General features: G+C 44.1%; 1 protein-coding gene across 1 annotated transcript in view; it reads right to left on the bottom strand.

Annotated features, from left to right (window-relative positions):
• The window catches only part of KCNH5 (potassium voltage-gated channel subfamily H member 5), a 148657-nt gene that overhangs the window by 8043 nt on the left and 120898 nt on the right, over positions 1-19716 (bottom strand). Inside the window, exon 10 of the mRNA XM_005520053.2 lies at positions 18739-18935. Coding sequence (XP_005520110.1) covers positions 18739-18935 — 197 coding nt within the window. The remainder of the gene's footprint in view (positions 1-18738; positions 18936-19716) is intronic.

The raw sequence follows: 19716 nt of genomic DNA, 5'->3' as shown, positions 1-19716 counted from the left end.
TATTATCTTTGGGAAAAATAAAAAAAAAACCTTACATGATATTAAAAAATATTCCTTTTTTGTTTATGCGAATTAAAATGCAAATTCTAAAAGTTAAACTATGAAAGACAGGGCAGAAATGGATGAATAGGAAATGACCCCACACAAGCCTTTAGGCTGCTTCCATAATTCACTCCTGCAAATCTCCATAAACTCCTAGCTCACTTTATTAATCTGCACTCCATGGATGCAGAGTAGATGTTTTGAAATGATGGCTTTATTGTTGTTCTGTTCTGTACACTCCTCAGATAGCTTCACTTTGATGTGAAATTCAGCCTCAAAAACAAACTGCTCTAACAACTCTTTTAATTGCTCTCCAGTAAATTCCCCTTAATCCTCCTGTCCCAGGAACTGTTTTGTGTTAAAGCATTGCTCCATCTGTGCGTGAGAAAGGAATCGCTGTCCTTGGCTGTGCAGTGAAAATGACTGACTGCTGAGCAATTAGTTAATCTCCAGGATAGGGATGTTTCACTAAACAGTCTTTCATGCTGGATTTTGGAGGAAAAGAAGATTTCTGTAGGTTAGTCTTCTGGCTGCTTGAAAGAAACAGTAAATAATAGCCTTTCTGCAAATTTCCATTGACCCTTACTGCACAGACACGGTAACATGCCACAGCAAAAGCTTCCTACCAAGCACATTTAAATTTTGCTTTGGAGAAACTGTATTCATGTACATTCTTCCTAAGCTACTATAGAATTGACCTGTAAAAGATGTGAAGATTTCCAACCCAAGTAACAGAGTGATGTCAATTCAAGGAAATGACAATTATTTCCTCGATGCTGAAAAAGCCCTTTTAAGGGATATTTAATGGCATTTTATGTGCAAGGAAAAGGTTCATTCTTTTATGATGACCCAATAAAGATCTTTGTCCCCAAGTTGCTCATCTAAAGAAAAATCAGGACATGTAATGAGGGAGAGACCCTTCAGAAAAGCACAACAACAGCCAATAACTGATTTCCAAAGTCCAGAAACTCCATCATCTCTTTACTGCTTGTCCTGTGGTTTAGAAATTTGTTACTGTAGGTCAAATTCTAATCTGGTTCCATTTCATGTTTGCAATCAATTCTCAAAGCACCTGAGTACTCTTGCAGAGAGACATCTGTGCACGCTGGCAGCCAATTAGGCTGATCTGCATTTCTGAAAAAGCATGAATATTAAGTAGAAATTGGTTAAGAGTCTGACCCATCCACTTCATACTTGGTATGGATCTGAAGTCATCCTGATTTCATTTAAAACATGGCTGGATGGAAGAAGAAAGAGGAGAGAAGCAGGCAGAGATCCAAGTCTCATTTGTCACATCCCCAGAGCATCGTGGCCAAACACAGAGAGCACCAGGCTGGGATCCACAGGGATGGATTATCCTGCTGGCCTGACCTTCAGCCAAGTGGGAAGTGCTGTACAAATCACTCTGCCTCTTCATGTCTCCATCTGCCCCTGTGTAAGAGAGGATAATAACACTGCCCTCATTTCCCCAATTAGCTGGAAATCCCTCCGTCACTGCTGACTATTTACAGCTGAGAGGCTGAAACCCATGGCTGACGGCAGAGAGGTCACTGTGCTGGCCTGTTGCCAAAACTGAGGCAGCTCATTAAAAAAACACAGTCACTGAAAAAAAATGCACATAGGTGTTCTCAGGGTTTCAGCTCAAGATCAAGGGCCCAGGGCACTGCTGCCCCAAGATGTTCAGGGCAGTGCACCAGGGATGCACAATGAGTCCTGTCCTCAGCCCCTGAGACATCAATCCCCTGATTGATTAAAGCACTAGCACCACTCTGCAAGGGAGGATCAGTCAGATCACTCAGCTGCTGTGACGGACACTCGTTCTTTAAACGGTGTGATTACATGTTCAGCCAAGTGTGGGCTGAGCTAGGGAGTCAGATTTCCAAAAGAAATGCCAAAACCTTTTCCTCCCTTGGCAAAATTACAGATTTCCACCAACTACAAGAGTGTTATCTGAGAGCAGCTCAGTTTCCTGAATCAGGAGCTCTTCTGTTCCTTCAGTCACTCAGGCCTGAGCACCTCCTGCCCAGAGATGCCTCCATCTTTTCACATCCCAGGGACAAACAACTCAGATTTCCTGAGGCTGCAGGTTCAGCTGTTGTCTCTGAGGTCTGCTGGGAAAGGGATGCTGAAGAAGGGCACTGTGCACCTTTGGAAGTGGGGAGTTTTGCCACTGTTTTTAAATGAGACTGGAATTGGAATTGATTGCTTATTTTTGCTGCTTTTTCACTCACTATTTTCTGTTTTCATTGCTGTAACCAAACAGCAGATGCTTTAGCATGTTGCAGAGCAGACAGATTCAGAATGACTTCCGCAATACTATCCAAGTGAGCAAAATGCATCTTCCCCATACAAAATTACTTTAATCAATAAACCTGAAAAGCTACTTTGTTTATGAATTTATGGTGGGTTTCAATCAGGGTCTGTTGCTGCTTGGCTTTGTTTAGGGTCAGTCTGTTGCAGAGTGAAGTATTAATCTGTGTGGCCTCAGAAGGACTGTGACCATGGTCCAAACACACACAGCCCCTCTTGGGCTCCTGTCACAAGTGGCAGCAAAGAAGCCCAGCTTTAGCCTCCTAATCCCTTTTAAGGACCCTAAATCCTACACTGAACTCAATAAAAAGACTGAACTGGATCAGGGAGCTGAAATAATGCATTGAATCAGAGTCTAATGTGTTTTCTGTATATAACACAGAGTTGGTTAAACACGGGGAAATTGAGCAGAGAACAATTTGAGTATGACTGCTGCAGTGTAACTATTACTGAGCAGTGCCTTGTGGAGACCCCTGTTCCCTCCCACTGGTTAGGTTTATCCACTTTGGGAGTTAAATTCATGCCTTCCTTTACTCCCTAACAACTCCCACATGTAAACAAGTCTAATCTGGACTGGTCATTTGGTGGGTGAGCAAACTACTTGCAGATGTGCTCTTGATGGAGAGTAACACATATTCATCTCGCCTTCCCCTTCCTCTTTTCTTCCTTGCATATTATTAGAGAGCAAAGGGCAAGGGAGATATTTCTCCTCTTTCTTTGTCTGGAATTAAGGTAGAGAGAAGAGCAGATTTCTCTTGACAGGATTTCTTTTTATTTTTTTTTTCCATTTTGCAGATGTTTCTTTCTCCTGCAAGAAGGGAAGCTGAGGGGGAAAGGGGAACCCTGCAGATGGCTAAAAATCCAAGCCCATTAGACCCAAGATCTTTCACTGCATGTGGAAGTGAATCCCAGCAAAGACAGCTTCACCCACCCCAACCAGACCATCTCATGACTTTCAGAGAACCCCACTGGTGTAAAGAGATGGTGGCACGTGGCACCACGACCGCGTTGTCACCACCAATCCTGCCAGAACATCACCATCAGGTACCCCAGGGCTCAGGAGCTGCAGGGAGCTTCCCAGTGCCTCCCAGCCCAGCTGAGGGGTGCTGTGCTCACTGCCAGACAGTGCCCCTTTCCACAGGACAGTTCCCAACTCCATCAGGAAAACTTATATCGATTGGCCGCTGGATCAATACCTGCTATTGGCACTGGCCTAATGAAATGTCAGTCAGCAGCACTGCCAATTGATCCAGGCTCATCTGTGCTGCAGATGAGCTACTGTCTCTGCATTTTACCAGAGATGATTAAAAGAGAAAACAGCCTTAATTTCTCCCAGGATCTCCTAAGGGGGACACGCTCCTGGGCAGGGAGAGGGAAACACAGTTCAAAGCCTCCAGATGACAGCAGGGTGGTTCGAGCTTGGGGCACACTGCAGAAACAGAGAAAAAGTGCCAAAAGACTTCATAAGCTGCTCTTCAGCCTGATTTAACTTGGAGCAGAAAATCAATCATCAATAATAATATGCAGCACTAATCCACCACTCCCCTTTCCCTGTATTGGAGGAAGTTGGATTTACGTAGCTGCCATTTGTGCCAGAGGCCACCAGGGCACAGAGAGGTCATGCATCACTTGCCCAGGGTCACTGAGCTCTTGAGTGGATAAGCTAAGGGGAAGAAACCAAGGTTTCCAACCTAAAGCCCCTGTAGTAGGAAAATCCATACTGCAAAAAGATTAAACATATAAATATATTTTTTAGAAGTAAAAGATTATTAATATAATAACAACCTTTCTTCTCACCACTGGCTGGTGTGTAGAGTTCTGGATTTGAAATAATTGAAAGGGCTCAACTTTAATTGCAGTTAATTGCTGGAATTAAATCCAGACCAGGACAACTTACTGCTGCTCAGGTTTGTGTTGGGAGAGGGGTGAGGAGGGAGGCAGAACTATTTCTGTTTATTTAGTGACAATTTTCAGAAGGTTGTGCTTTTATTCCAGTGAAAAATATCAAAATCTTCATGTTTGGCTTTTGGCCAGCCCTGCTTGTGCAGTGTTCCTGCATATCCCCAGCACAAAGCAACACAGAACACAGGCACAGAGGATTTGCAGGATTCGTGTTTTCTTCTCTGTTTTTGCCTCTTATTGCTTTTTGCCTGAAGACTAAATGGTCTCACTAAATGCCTAAGAGAGTCTCTCCATTTACAAAGTAATACATCAGCAAAAGAATTGCAAATTGTTCCCCAAATGTCCTACTCTCTCCTGTCTGCTTTAAGTGGAAATTTAAATTAATTGGAATCATTATGGCTTTCTTTTTTAACTTAAATATTACTGTACCAGACTATAAAGTGCCTGAAATTTAATCTGAAGTCTTCAGACCAGAAAAAGCATTTTGTAACTGAAAGATTTTTGATTTTTTTCCAGCTATATCCACTGGTCCAATAAAAAATAACACCCATTGCTATCAGCCTTGTTTCTGACGCTGAGAACATTCTAGCTGGCTTTCAGAATCCTTGGTTTTATATGGAATATGCCACCAGCTACTCTGTTCACTTCATCCCTTTCAAGGTTTTGTTAATTTATTGAAAAGCTTTTACAGCAGGATCTTCAATTAAAACAATGCACTTCCATTGCCATGCCATGTAGAACACCATCAGTTTTGTCTGGAACTGGTAAGTCAGGAATGAAAAAATAATTTTAAAAACCCAAGTGGAAGGGACAGCGGGCAGCCTCTGTACCTACAAGAGCCAAGACATCACCACCTTGTATTACAAAACAGGGGGGTAAAACATGCTGCTCAGTCACTGTCAGATATTCCTCATCTGAATCAGGGCTAATAACAGAGACCAATTTAGTGGGGAGAGTCAACTCCAGACTCAAGCTAAGCCAAAAACATTCCAGTATTCCTGACTGGAGCAGTTTTAGACTGGTGGATGGGCAGTCATTTGTTTCTTTCCCATCTGCTTCTAGATCCCAGTCAAAGACCTGACCTATGTCACACCACATAGAAGGGCACCAGGGCTCCTTTTGTCCCACAGCAGTGTCCCCCTGCAGAAAGGCAGGATCCAAGAAGACAGAGAAAGGCTCTTCTCAGTTGTGGCAAGCAGGAGAAAATAGGCAGAAACTGATGCTCAGGAGTTCCACTGAACACGAGGGAAAACTTCTTTCCTATGCAGTGACTGAGCACTGGAACAGGTTGCCCAGAGCGGGTGTGGAGTCTCCCTTGCTGGAGATACTCCAGACCCATCTGGACACAATCTTGTGCTCTGTGCTCTGGGATGGCCCTGCTGGAACAGGGAGGTGGGACCTGATGATCCACTGAGGTCCCTTCCAACCTGAACCACCATGGGATTCTGTCATTCTCTGATTAGGCTGCATTCAGAACTGCTCTCACCTGTCTCTGTTTCCAAGCCCAGCTCACACTGCACTGTGGTTCTGCACTCAGCCAGCCAACCATGGCCAAATTACCTCAGCTATTCCTTTTCCTATACAGCCTTTTGCCATACCAGAGAAGACTGAAGCTGCCTAGAGCAAAGTCAGGACACTTCTGCCAGCACTCACTCCCTTTCTACAGATCTTTGGGACGAAACCTGAGCTCAAATGACCACTTGACCATATCCCAGTGTCTACCTCACCCATGGGATGCCCTGCAAACAAAGCTGGCAGGGAGAATGAGTTGGGGCACTTCAGCAACTCACATCTGTGCTCAGACACAGCACAAAATCCACTGACAGGGTGACCTGGAAATTCTTTCAATTTGAAATCAAGACTTGAAACGGATTAACACCTCTCAAAGACAGACTCAGCCCACTATGCAATAGATGTGAAATAACTCAGTTAAACCACTGGGAAATCCAAATTTGACAGGGAAAGAAGACCAAAAGGTTATTTAAACTTCCATCATCTACTTAATTTAACTATAGAAAGCTTGGTGAAATAACTGTAAAAAGTATCCCAGGGATTCTTCAAGTGAAACACCTCACCCAGCAAGAGCAAAGCTTTTCCCAGTTGGGAGCTCTTGGTTGGCAGTGTGTGATTAAGGAGAGCTGGCTGTTGGAACATGCTGAAATTACCTTTAATATGATGACAGCCACTGCTTCAGTGGGGAGGAACCACTTGGGGAGAAAAAAAAGACCCAAGACACAAGCATGAAAGCATTAAGTATGCTGTCAAGAAGAAATACACCATGAAGAGGATGTGCTACTTTCACCTAAAACTTGTCCCTTTAGCCTTAAGTGGCTGGCATAGCTCTCCACTGAGGGTGCTTCAGCTGAGGAGACTGAAGGAATTACAGTCATTTTAGAGACATCTCTGTAATTGTCAGCAGAGCAGGGGCCTTCTACTTACAGCATAATCAAATCAAATTAATTTTTAAAGACCACATTTAAATGATTTTGCTAATGTTTCCTCGTACTTGAATGTGCATCAGCAAAGAGCTCTTCCTTTGTGGGACAGAGAGTCAAGAGAAATCACCCACAGCCTGGAAAGCCAGGAGGAGAGCTGTCCACCAGCTAGTGAGCTCTCTCTCCACCACAGCACAGAAACACAGCATCAGCCATGTGAAATTCAGTGTGCTGCTCCCTGAAGCCACTTGTGAGAGATGGAGCTGCTGCTGACAGTCCTCTTGTGGACAGCACCATGGGGCTGCCTACGTGACACTCACCCCCAGAGGATTTAGTGTTCTCCCTGTCCCCAGAGGGAGCACTGATGTTTCCCCAGCTCAGGAGATGTGACTGAGGCAAGTGGGGACTCTGCAGAGCCTTGTGTTTATTCCTGAAGGGAATCCATCCACAGGAGGAAGAGCAGAGTTAACTGGTGGGGTTAGGGAGATGGCATGAACAGATGGTGTAGTGAAGAGCCATTTCCTTCCCACTTGCATGCTGACTGCATTAAATCAGTCCCTGGGCTTTCATGGCCATGAGCTAAGGCTGTGCTGGGAAGGGTTTTAACAATCTGACCATATCCTGCTTGTGGGTATCATTCTATTGGGTCTCTACACCTCATCTACACTTGGGGAAAGCTCCTTCCATTTTTCTCATGTGCTTCTTGGTGATCTTCCCTACTATCTGTACCTCAGCCACGGCTCTTTGCTGGCTGTGGATCTCTATAAAGCTCACCAGCACTGTTTTTGTTCCCATCCATGTACTCAGGCACTGACATGGGATGCTCTGTAGGGGCTGAGCCTGCTGTTTTTGCAGCCCTTGCTTATCTCATTGCTCCAGACCTAAACAAATTAGTTTGTAATCCTCAGTATTGCATACTCTGGAAAACCTGGCTTTAAAAATGATCAGAAATTACCTCCTCATGTAAAACTGGAGTCAGTCCCCTCTTCCTCTCTGGGGCTAGAAGAAAACCCTGTACCTGCACAAGTAACAGGTCTTTGCCATCAATAACTTTGATGATTCTGTATTTCCCTATTTGTGGCCATGCTTCACCCTGTTTACCCAGAGTTTGTATTGCCTTCTACCATTCCCTGTGCACACACAATTAATGAAACACTAGCTGGTGCAGGATAAACACTGCTGCAGGGATGTAAAAAGACTCTACACAAAAACTACAGATCTCCACCTCTGTTATTTTCCATCTCAAATTCTGGGTTTGCCTCCCAGAGCTCCTTCTCAGCTCAGAAACGTTGGCTAAAGCATCTCCCTGGGTTTTTATTTATTTATTTTTTTTCTGATGCCAGAAAAAATCCAGCTAATCCCTCCCACACAAGACAGAAGTTCTTCAGTCTCCTTCTCCCAGGAAGGCCTTGTCAGGAGGCTGCCTCTCCTCAGAGGGGTTTGATATCTGCCTCAGATGCTGGGGGATGCCTACAAACGTGCAACTGTGTTGGATGTCAAGACTATGAAGGGGCTCAGAGGGCTGCAGCACCTCACCTATGATGACAGGCAGAGAGAGCTGGGCTTATTCAGCCTGGACAAGGCTCCAGGGAGATGACCTGAGAGCTCCTTCCAGTATCCAAAGGGGCTACAAGAGCGCTGGAGACAGACTTTTGACCAGGGCACGCAGTAATAGGACAAGGGAAAATGGATTTATATTGCCAGAGGGCAGGTTTAGATTCAATTTAAGAAGGGAATCTTCCCTGTGAGGGTGGCCCTGGCACAGGGTGCCCAGAGAAGCTGTGGATGCCCCATCCCTGAGTGTGCAAAGCCTCACTGGATGGGGCTCGGAGCAAACTGCTCTAGTGGAAGGTGTCCCTGCCCATGGCAGCAAGTGTGGAAATGATCTTTGAAGCCAAACAGACCCAAACCATTCTGTGAATCTGTAATTCTACGTTCCACCATGGGGCAGGGCTGATGCAGGGGGCCAGAGCACCTTGCCCTGAAGGAGGCCAAAGGCTAAAGAAGGCTGTTGGGGTTTTGCAAGCCCAGTCTCTGTCCCAGCAGATTCCTTACCATCCCTATTAGCAGCTGTCTGACACGTTGGACTGAATTTGAGCCCAACTGGTCTGGCAGGAAGCTCTTCATGGGACACTAGAAAATTTCTAACAAATGCTTTAAGTTACAGCTGATGGTTCATCAGGCTCAGTCAGGCATCTGTTTGGTACATTAATGCATGGCTGCACTGAGCTTGTAAATTATTATTCATGTACTTTTGTAGAACATCTTGAGGTTGTTGGCTGAGTCCTTCACTAAATGGGAACAGGGACAATTATTCACACATGAAAAACATGCATGATTCAGTTCATCCATTTACATTTCTAGTGCAGCCTTCCTTGGCAGGATGGCCGATACAGCCAGGGAGAAGCATGGTCGTCCATAATTGAGCTACTCTCACCAACAACTGCTCCATTTAAACATGGATTTACCTCAGACACACCATGGAAATTCACTACAGTGGCACAGAGTCAAGGAAGGCAGAATTGGTGAAAATAGTGAGGTCAGACACAGAAATTAATTACAGAGATGACAGGATGCTCTGTTAAGGTCAGGGACATGGACAAGGAAAACGATGTCTGCACACTGAGAGGGAAGTAATGGGCATGAATGGAAAAGTAAATTTAATCATTAAAAAAAGGCTTCATTTCATCTGACCAGTGAGAAATATCCTGATTAGAAATAGCTGTTCTTTGCTGCTGTCATCTGCTGGTTGCTTAGGTCCCCATTTTCACATTTTTAAGGGAGTGTGAAGTGTTTTAGGCTCTCAGAAAAAGCCAGAGCCTGTTCCTGTGGTAACAGGAGTGCTGTTCATAATAAAAAAGAGGACAATGGACTGCTTCCAAAGGGATATGTACTCAGTGAGCACAGAGAGGTAAGTCCCCCTGCTCTGGAGGTACAGTGACTGATGGAAATTGAATATAGGAAACAGTATATAGAACCTTTTTGGCAGCTGAGACAGCTTTGTGAACTACTAATAAAAAATCCGATATTCACCCAGAAGTCAGAGGGGAGGTCCCAAAGTTCAAAATATCAAAAGATCACTGACAGCTTAATTAATGGAGTTAAGAGAATCAGAAGTGTTTATGACGATCACACTGTGCTCCTTTCTTTAACAGTAACCTACAACTAAAAACTATACTACAGTTTTGATATCTTCTGGAAGGGAAACAAATTAAGAGCTAGAGCTGTAACCTCTGAGAAGTAAAAATATGGGAGAAAAAGCAAAATAATAATATATATCCCTTCATAAATGCACAGAATATTTTTAGCTTTCAGTAAGTTGCTCAGAAGTGCAATAATAGGGGACTCAGCTTATTTCAGGTGCTTCCCAGAATGTCCCTGTCCCTCCTGACAGCTGTGCCCACCTCTGGAATATATTTAAGCATCTCCTGAATTTGCTCCTCCTGACTTTCTTTGCATGGGACCTAAACTGAGCCAGCTTGCTAATCACAGCCACTAGCAGACAATTAAAAAAGGCACAGTCAATCAGCCATTATTAAGCTGGAAGTGACAGGCTGGGTTTTATTTTTAACTAAAACTAGTGGGACTCATGCAAACTTTCCCACAAAGTTTCTCTTGCACTTTGTTTACAATTTAGTACTTTCCTACTTGCAATTTAGAAAGCAGCTCCAAAATACCACTGAAAATAAGGTAAATCTAGGATTTGCAGGACTGCAATGATTATTGTGTGCTGAACCAGCACGTTGGGTATTATTGCATCTGTGAAGTGTGAGCTGAAAATTAATAGATTAATGGATTTATGCTTGTACAGAAAAGAAAAGCCTTACACAGGGAGTTTTATTTGGCATAAATATTTAGTTAGTTAGTTAGTTAATTGAGCCTTTTTGTTCAAGTGAAGGCAAAAACCTAATAAATAAAATCAGTGCTGTCTCCACTGCAAAACTGCTGTGAAGTGGTTACTGATCATCTCTAGATGGGTCAAAATGGATCCTATTTTGGGTACAGCCAGACAACTCCCACATGGATGAAAGCTCTGCCTGTGCCTTGTGAAGCCCATGGGGATCCACTGATATGATCCCAATGAACAGGCAAAAGTTCTCTTTCCCCAGCCATGGCCATGGGTACATTTCCACCAGCATTCCTGGTCTGGCAGAAGTAAGGGTTAGGGAATGACAAGTCTGGGGTAGAAGCTCATTTTTTACCTTCAAGTCATACTATGCTGCTGCTAAAATGTCCGGTGTTCAGCTCCAGGAAGCAATGACAGAATTAATCATCTCAGTTTTTTAGCATTTTCCCCTTTTCTTGAAGTTATCAGGTTGAAAAGAAATCATAGATCTACAGAGCAATTAGGCTCAGCAGCCCCTGTAAGAAGAAATCCATTGCTCTGGAATAATTGCTTGGAGGTTTGTGAGATAACACAACACACCTCTGTCCCCACTTCCTGTGCAAATCCTGCCTGCTGGCAAAAACTTTCTTATCTGGAAATCAAAAATGAAATGGCAATGTTCCTTCCCATTGCACCATGCACATTCCCTGCCCTTCCTTTTCAGTGGGAAGAGATTAAAAGCATCAATTTTAATCGATGAGGGGAGGTAAACACAAAATGTTTTTTTTTTTAATATTTACAAGATTAAAAATAGCAAACCTTTGATTTTTTTTTTTAATAGCAGTCATGTCCTGTGCAAGCAATGCTGCCTTGAACTGACATCAACAGACAGCCTGCAGAATGTTTTCTGTGTCAATCAAGGAGAATATCTTAATTATGAGAGCTTTCCAAACAAGAGAATAGTATGAATTCACAGAAAGCACAACAGCAAATAATCATCAATCTGCATCTTCACTCTAACACAGCCAGTCACATTTTTGTCTCCCTATGGACACTGCCCATCCCTGACATTCCTGTTTAATGATCTTTCCACACACAAACAAATCAGCCAGACTGCTCTGCCTGCCTGAGGAAGGGATGCTCCTACCTTGCACTGGGGTAAATCAGCTGAGTGCCTGGAGTATCAGCTGCTGAGTCCCTGTGCAGAAAGCATCACACCAGCACACAGGGATCTTTTTTCTGCAGCCAGACAATGCTGTTCAAAGATCCTTGAATGAGATGTATGCTAAATTGCCTTGCATTTCTCAATGGAGACCAGCAGACAAACAGCATAAAACGACCTTTTGATTTAGATTTAGACAGGGAAGTTACACATACAGGAAAAGAATAAGTCTACCTCTGTAATGTCAAAGGATTATCAGAATTGGGTTCAGTCCTGCTTTTAACATAGCTGGTGATTTGTCTCTTGCTCCTACAGAAGTGTGGTCAGGATGTCTGAGGAAGGTATTTAACTCAGAGATTATATCCAGAAGAGAATATTGGCCTGCTGGTACCCTGGGAGATTACTGTGGCTCTGAAACACTACTAAAGATCATGATGCATCTGCCTGCAGTCTGAAGGCAAAATGTGCTAATCCAGACTGTGCTGTGAATCCAGAGTACTCCAAACCTCCCGGAGAGGAGAGGAGAATCTACAACCATTATCTAATTCAACTGCCTGACCACTTGAAGGCTGATCAAAAGTTACAGCATGATCTTATGGGCAATGTCCAAATTCCTCTTAAACACTGATGGGCTGAGGGTATCAACCATCTCTCTAGGAAGCCTGTTCTGGTTTTTGACCATCCTCTCAGTAAGGAAATGCTTCCTGATTTCCAGTAAACCTTCCCTGGAGCAGCTCTGAACCATTCCCATGCATCCTGCCATTGGATCCCAGGGAGATCAGCTCTCTCCCCTTCCCCTCCTCAAGCAGCTGCAGGGGGAATTGAGGTCACCCCTCAGCCCCTTTTTCTCCAGACCAGACAGGCCCAAAGTGCTCAGCTGCTCCCCACACTCCTTCCAGTCCCTTCACCAGCTTTGTTGCCCTGGATGCATTCAAGAGTTTCACACTTGGCACCAAGTTCTGCACTCAGCCACGAGTGCAGCCAGAGCCAAGCAAAAGAAATCCACTGTGCTCCCCCTGCTCCTCAGGAAGGGGATCCAGAGGTGCAATTGCTCCTCATTTCCCACGGTCAGTAGGACCTGACCAGCGCCCAGAAGAGATGAGTGTACGGGGGATGAAGAAGTGGCAGAAAGGAGAGGGAAAGGAGTGAGGCACAGGGAAAAGAGTCCAGCTCACAGCTACAGAAGTGAGACAGCAAACCCACGCCAGCTCTTGCAGCCTCACTCTGCTCCCACAGCTGTCCCACGCCGTCTGGCAGGGGCTGAACTTGAAGCTGCTGCAGTTCTCCCTTTCTATTTTTATGCTGCTCTTCTACCTAGCAAAGTCACACACAGTCCTCCAAGGACTCACTTCCTTGCTTTAAATGCCTTAAACTCAAATCCCCGTGTCCCTGAAGAGGGGCAAAGACCCAAGGAATTGCTCAGGGGAGCAGGAGATGGGAAGTAAGAGCTGCAGAGAAAACTCTCACCTCAGATCCGTAATTCTCGCTTGGAAGGATCTGTGGGGCTCTCGGTGGCAGAAGGTGGAGGATGGTTTTTGCTGGGCTGTCTGTAACCACACAGCTACAAACACACAGGGAATTGCTGCATTATCTGTACTGATAAATTCCTCACATGGGTTTGGTCCAGATCCCTGAGCAGTTTCTCCAGAAATTTCCAGCCCAGGACCACCAACCAACAATTTGGACAAGTTCACTTTATTTGAAGGCTTGGAGTGGGCTCTTCTCACCCAAGCACATTCAGCAAACAAGTGTAGACACCATCAGAGGTGGTATTAGATATAAATCAGTGGAACAGTCCTTTAGGAAATATTGCAATTGAGTATTAACATATCTGGAGAGAGCGGTGAACATAACATAAAGCTAAACAATAAAAATCTTCCCAAATTTTCCACAATGAAAGTCTTTTCAAGAATAATGGCAGCTGCAAAGTCTGCTAAGATGTGCACAAAATAAAACCAAATAGATTTTTGAGGGTGTAACTTACTTGCTTGGTAACCACACTAAACAGTCACTGAAGATAAACTATAGCTATAGTACTTAATTTTCTGGGACAACGTGTTCATATAAAAGAAAATAAACCCCAGAGAATTAAAGACCAGAGAGGGAGGGAAAAGGCCTGAGACAAGGATGATGCTCTGACCCCTTTCCATGTAAGCAAGTCACTTCCCAGGACTGATGGGGACTGAGGGTGTGAGCACCAGCTGGTGAAGTGCAAACAGCTCTGAACTAAGCTCCTGCAGTTGTGAGTGGCTTAATTCAGACCTCAGAACCTGTGAAAGTCCCCAGGGTCACCAGAACACAAGTGATCTTCAGGGACAAGGGCTGATAGCCAAGTGATGGTCTCTGCCTCTGGCATTGCTTCTGCATCAGGACACTCACTAATACACCATTGAGAGGGTCTGGAAAATGAAAATAGGGATGGTGAATGAACCTTGGGACAACCTTCACTTTCAGGACACGTGAATGCAGAATTCAACTTAAAATAAAGCTTTTCTAAAAACCATGTGACACAGAACTGACAAGTGATTCAGTCAAGAAACCACATGTGATGCATTAAAACCTCAAGCAAGAAGAGGAAGGCAATTTAAAAAGAAATTACTCTAATCTGAAGGAAAAAAGGAAAATAGGACGTGTGTGTTAACACAGTCTGATGGCCTCGCCCGCTAAAAAGCCCCAGAGATTCAGTGTGCTGGAGGTATTAGATAACATCAGCTGCTCACAGTGCTGCCCCTGGCTTTAAGAGCATCACAGGGAAAGGAGCTGAGCCTCCCCGAGTGGGATTTCGCTGCCTTAAAGGCACTCAGCTCTCCTCACATCTCCTTGGCTCGCTCTCAGCACACCTTCCAGGAGCAAACGCTCCAGGGGTCAGACACCAACAATTGTCCTCTTCCCCGGCTGCTCCTGACTCATTCCTTTAACACAGCTCGCTCTGCCCACGGTAGGAAACAGCAGGATGTGACTGTGTGCCTTAAAAGCTGTGGCTGAAATCTTTGACAGGAGAATTCTGTGAAATTCTTTCACAGGAGAATCTTAGCTGTGATTTCAGGAAGGACAAGATTTCATCTGGATTCTTCATTGTGCTGGGCTCGCAGCTCAGCAGAGCTGGTACATTAGCTGCTACAAATGGAAGCAATGATGAGAAAAGGACAAAAACAAACCAGAATGTGGCCGGAGCAGGGGCCTTATAGAGGCAGGGCAGCACTTTTCTAGGACAAACATCCTTGTTCTGGCGCCTGGAAATAAACGCAACGCAGCACAGCACAAGTGCAGGAATGAGAACAAGATGTGAGCATGGACAGTAGCAGGGGATCAAGACCACCAAGACCCTCAAAGCCTTCCAACCCAATTCCAGGAAGGTCTGGAAGAACTGACTGTGCATGATAACTAAATTGCTAAATATAAAAATAACTAAAACTTATCTCCAGGATAGGGAAAACCTGTCTATAAACAGTCACCCCCACAAAGCCTGAGCATGTGTGCACCCCACAACCCTGGACACCCCAGCTGGAACAATGCTGGAGCCAGGACTGGTGATCTCTCTTCCTCACCATTCTTTTGCTTGTTTGCTTGCTTTCTTTCATCTCTCTCTCTCTGCTCCCTTTCACCCCACTCCTTTATCCAAAACCCACTGCTGTGTGCTTACACAAGGACAGCAGGGACTAACTCATAAAAATTCCTATGCCAAGTGTGCAATTTACTAATGAATCTTTGCAACCATTTGCAGATCCTCTGACTTCTGTGGCTCCTTTTGACCCAAGATTTCCACCCTGGGTGCTCACTTCCCTTTGGTGATTGGATGCCACTGAGCCTCCTAAAAATCAGTCATGACTCCCCTCCTCAAGCCAAGCTCCATGGCTCAAGCTTGCAGAGACCCCCCTGAGCTGTGTGAAATCTCGAGAGGCACTTAATGAATTAGATATTATTAATATTCTCTTCCAGCATCAGAAGGCAGTAATTAACTCTTTGAAAACTCATCCCAAACCTTGCTTTATTACTCAATCCTCAGAGGCAGCTATGTAATCTCATTTTGATTTTAAAGAATATATTTTCTGAATAATTCTTTTCCTTGATTTAAAAAAAATAAAAAAAAGTTAAAAGTCCTGTTTCTGCCTTGGAGTGTGCATTAGTGATGCCAGACATGCTGTAAAGATATCAGAGCACAAAACATGATATGCTGCAATACTTTTGCTGAGCAGATGCCTTAAGGAGGTCATTCAACATGCCAGGCTCTAAATGATATTTGGGAGTGAGAAAACATTATTTTCCCACTTCAACAAGACTTTTGCTTCCCTGTCATGTGGAAATAACCTTTTGTACCCAGTGCTATTATTAATTTATTAGCCTTTTTAACGTCTAAATGTTTTACAGTCTATGGACTGCATCAAAGTGCTGGCTGAGGGACACGGCAGCACAAACACATGGTGTGTGCAAGCAAACCCAAGGATTCAAAGAGCAGACCTGGTGCAAGAACACTTCTGCCTATGTATTTTTAACAGTGAGAACAACCATTTTCTCAGGCACAAACCCCCAAGGAGTGTATTTATGTTATAATTAAATGTCAAACCTTATGAGCGATGACTGTGTAGAAAAAGCGCTAAATATAAATTTCTATAGAAATCAATTAAAGGAGACAATGATTTTCTTTCCACTTAGGTTACATGACTCCAGCACAAGCTGCTGCAGCACAGTGCAGCTGTCAGCCCAGCCTCACTGCCTGAACAATTGCTTTCTGTTCACCTGATGGAACGGTCCTGGATGGCACCGATTTTCCTCAGGGATGAACTCGCCGCCAAACGCTTCTGTGATTCCCAGCAGGGAATCACGTATCCTTCTAGCAGATAGGAGGTTTGAAACAATCCCCTGAATGACTTTATGTAACAGGACTTGGACTGTGTCCCTGGTGTTAGATGTAGCATGATCTATTTTGTGCCCAGGAACAAAACACAGAATTTCTGCAAAGCAGGCTCTGGCTCAGCACATCTGACTGCAAGGCCAGGCTGCTTCCAAAGGAGTTATTGACTGAAACTGCAGGAGAGGGGTGGGCTTCATCTGATGTACGTGAGGTATTTAAAAGTTACTGATCATGGACGCTGTGAAATCAAAAGGGGATGGTTTTACCATCCCAGACTGGGCACCAAAGAGGGGCCAGATGATTTCCTCCCAGAGGAACCATCCCTCACAGGCTATGGAGGTGATTGGGATGATGTCTGGACATCACCCCCCAATTTTTAATGAAATGAACTCTACTCTGCATGTCCCACATTGACACAACCCTTCTTTGACTCTTCATCCACTCTCATGTATCGCCCACACATTCCCCCAAACAGCATTTCCTCTCCTTCTGCAAAGCCTAACATTTCTTTAGGAATGCTGTTCCTTCTCACTGGGAGTCACTGTCCCCATGTCAAAGTCCATGTACCTGACACTGAGTTAAACAGCAGGTATCTCTACTGGGAACTTGAGTTCCATGAAACCAATTTTCCTTAAAAAAGGTGTGTGTGAGAGAAGAAATTCTGTGACAACTCAGCCAGGAGGCTACTCCCCATATGCAAGCCAGGACTGCAGAGCTGAGCTCCAGCACACTGCCCTGTCAGGAACAGACATGTCCATGTTTTCCTCAGGAAGCCAGCTGGAGTGACAGGTTCTCAGTTTTAAGAAGGAAAGAATTCATTTAGGTACAATGTATGTGGCATTATCTTGTCCCATGAAATCACCATCAGCAATGCCTGAGCAGAGCTGTCATTGCAGCGCTGTAGCTGGTGAGGGGGCAAGGGGGGGAATGCTGAAGTCAAGGCTTGGAGCACTTCTTATCAACAGAGAAGTGATAAGCTAGAAACCACAAACCAGCTTCCAAGCCCCAAAGCCCTCCTTCAGGTCTGGAGTGGAGTTAACAACCTTCCAGTCAGAGGTAAGCTGACAAGCTGGAACCAAACCTGATTATAACTCAGCTCTTTCAGGCTCCAGAGCAGACAGAGGGGCACTGTAATCCCATTGCATCTGCTTCTTGCCGTGGGTATTTTGTGCCATACTTGGAGTATTAATGAGCACAAGCAATACACAGAAATTGAAACCTCCTCTGAAAGCAGTTCCAGTGGCTAAAGAGAAACTAGACTTGAGAAAGTAAAATTCTAGTTGTGTTGAACTGCTCTTACTGCAGAGGCTGAAATTGTCTTGTGAAATACTGAGGTAGCCTTGGTACAGGTGAGATGCCCGAGGTACAGTTGCAGAAAAATGTGTTTCAGCAGCTAGAGGATCACAGCTAATGCTCAGTAATCTATAAATCATTGTTATGAGATTTCATTATGCAAATGAAATTTATATAACCCTCATCAATCGTAAAAAAAAAAAATCATAAAGATGAAATTTTGCAGCCGCAATGTGGATTAAAGGATCCCTTAACCTGTTTTCAAGATACGTCTTCATAGCTAATTAATTTTTAGATGGAGTGTTCTTTGAAAGAACTAATGGATAGTGAGCATTTCTGATTGATTATAAAATGAGCAGGAGGGTTTAAGAAGTGAGCTGTGAATGTAAATTCACTACCTAGCTTTATTAACCTTGCAATATTAAAATTCTAGACTATGCAACTGCAAGAAACAGGTATTAATACGGTACCTTTGATGAGTGTATTTTATTTATTTAACATCAATAAATTTCTCTTAGTTGGTCTATAACATGGAGATCCATCAGTTTGTCCTCTGAACTGTATCTTAGAGACTTCAACTTCGAGAAATCCAGAATCTGGATTCTATAAAATATAACTTTATATATTTATGCCATGGGGTGGAAAAAGCCCAACAAAATGAAAACCAGCAACTATGAAGAAAAGAAAAAGAAATGCAATTCATATGTCATGCTGCTAGGACTGCTCTCCAGAGCTGCAAATCTACAGGTAACTTTTATTGTGCCATCATTACCAACAGTGACAGCATTTATCAAAAGGCCACTCAATCTGCGATGACCTGAAAACATCGGGAGGAAACGGGGGGTGTTAAACGCTGCAAGCACCTGCAGGACTGTGCAGTCTCCTGGTGAGAGAAAGGGGAAGATAATGAGCTTACCCGCTTCCTCAGATTGCAGGTGAGAGTGAGGTTCCTCGAGAAGGAGTTTGCAAAAGCAGTGTAAAAGTCCAGCACCTTGAGCAAGGCTTCTCGCTTAATTATATGCAAATCGCAGTAGGTCAGAGCCCGAACGTTGGCACAGGCGTGGGCCAGGCTGGTTTCCTTCCAGAAGATATCACCAAACACGTCACCTTTACCTGGAAAACAGCAGGGCAGATTTGTTAAAAGGTACTGCTTAGGCAGAGGTTCCCAGGACACAGATGATTTTTCCACAACCTGCCGTACGCTCCCAATTATCCCAACGCAAGCTCCCAGCCATGAAAACTAACAAGGGGAAAAGTTTTAAAATTAGCTGAGGTACTTGAGCATCCTTAGCAGTAGCCCCAGGTTTTTCAGGTATTTATAGATTGCTCTGTGAAGTGTCACAAAGTGTAAGAGCCAGATTGTAAAGGTCTCCTTGTAGCTGAAGATACAAGTAATGGATTTTTCAAAGGCTACCCAATATAATGAGCACTTAACTAATGTTCAGGTGATTGAGTATCTCAGGTGTCTGTTCTGAAGTGATTTAGGAGTCCTGCTCTTACAAAAACCTTCTGACATCTAGGTTCTTTCATCCTCATTGCTCTACAGTGAGGGGCAGGACCCAACTTCCAGGGTCCAAGGGCCACATTTTAGAGGATGTTTAAACATTCTTAATTCAGTGTCAGTGGTAACATTCCTTCTGGAAAACCCACCAAAAGCCACATTGAGACTTTTAACCTTTAAATAACCACCTCTAAATCTTAAACACATCCAAAAGTATAGTTCTAAACCCAAATTCATCCATTTAAGTAAAGGCTTAGGCTTAAGCCTGTATTTCAGTGTTTGCTGAGCAAGAGAGGGTTTGACACCTGAGACACCTACATGTATAAATACCTTCAACCAGAGGGGAAATTTACACCTGAAGGCTACACTGCACTGGTGGGCAGTGCAGCAGAA

Source organism: Pseudopodoces humilis, chromosome 7 (assembly GCF_049639895.1).
Source record: "Pseudopodoces humilis isolate 2021_Gansu_Grassland_sample_001 chromosome 7, ASM4963989v1, whole genome shotgun sequence".
NCBI classification, from domain to species: domain Eukaryota; kingdom Metazoa; phylum Chordata; class Aves; order Passeriformes; family Paridae; genus Pseudopodoces; species Pseudopodoces humilis.
The sequence above is the reverse complement of the archived record's forward strand: the minus strand, read 5'-3'. Positions and strand labels throughout refer to the sequence as shown.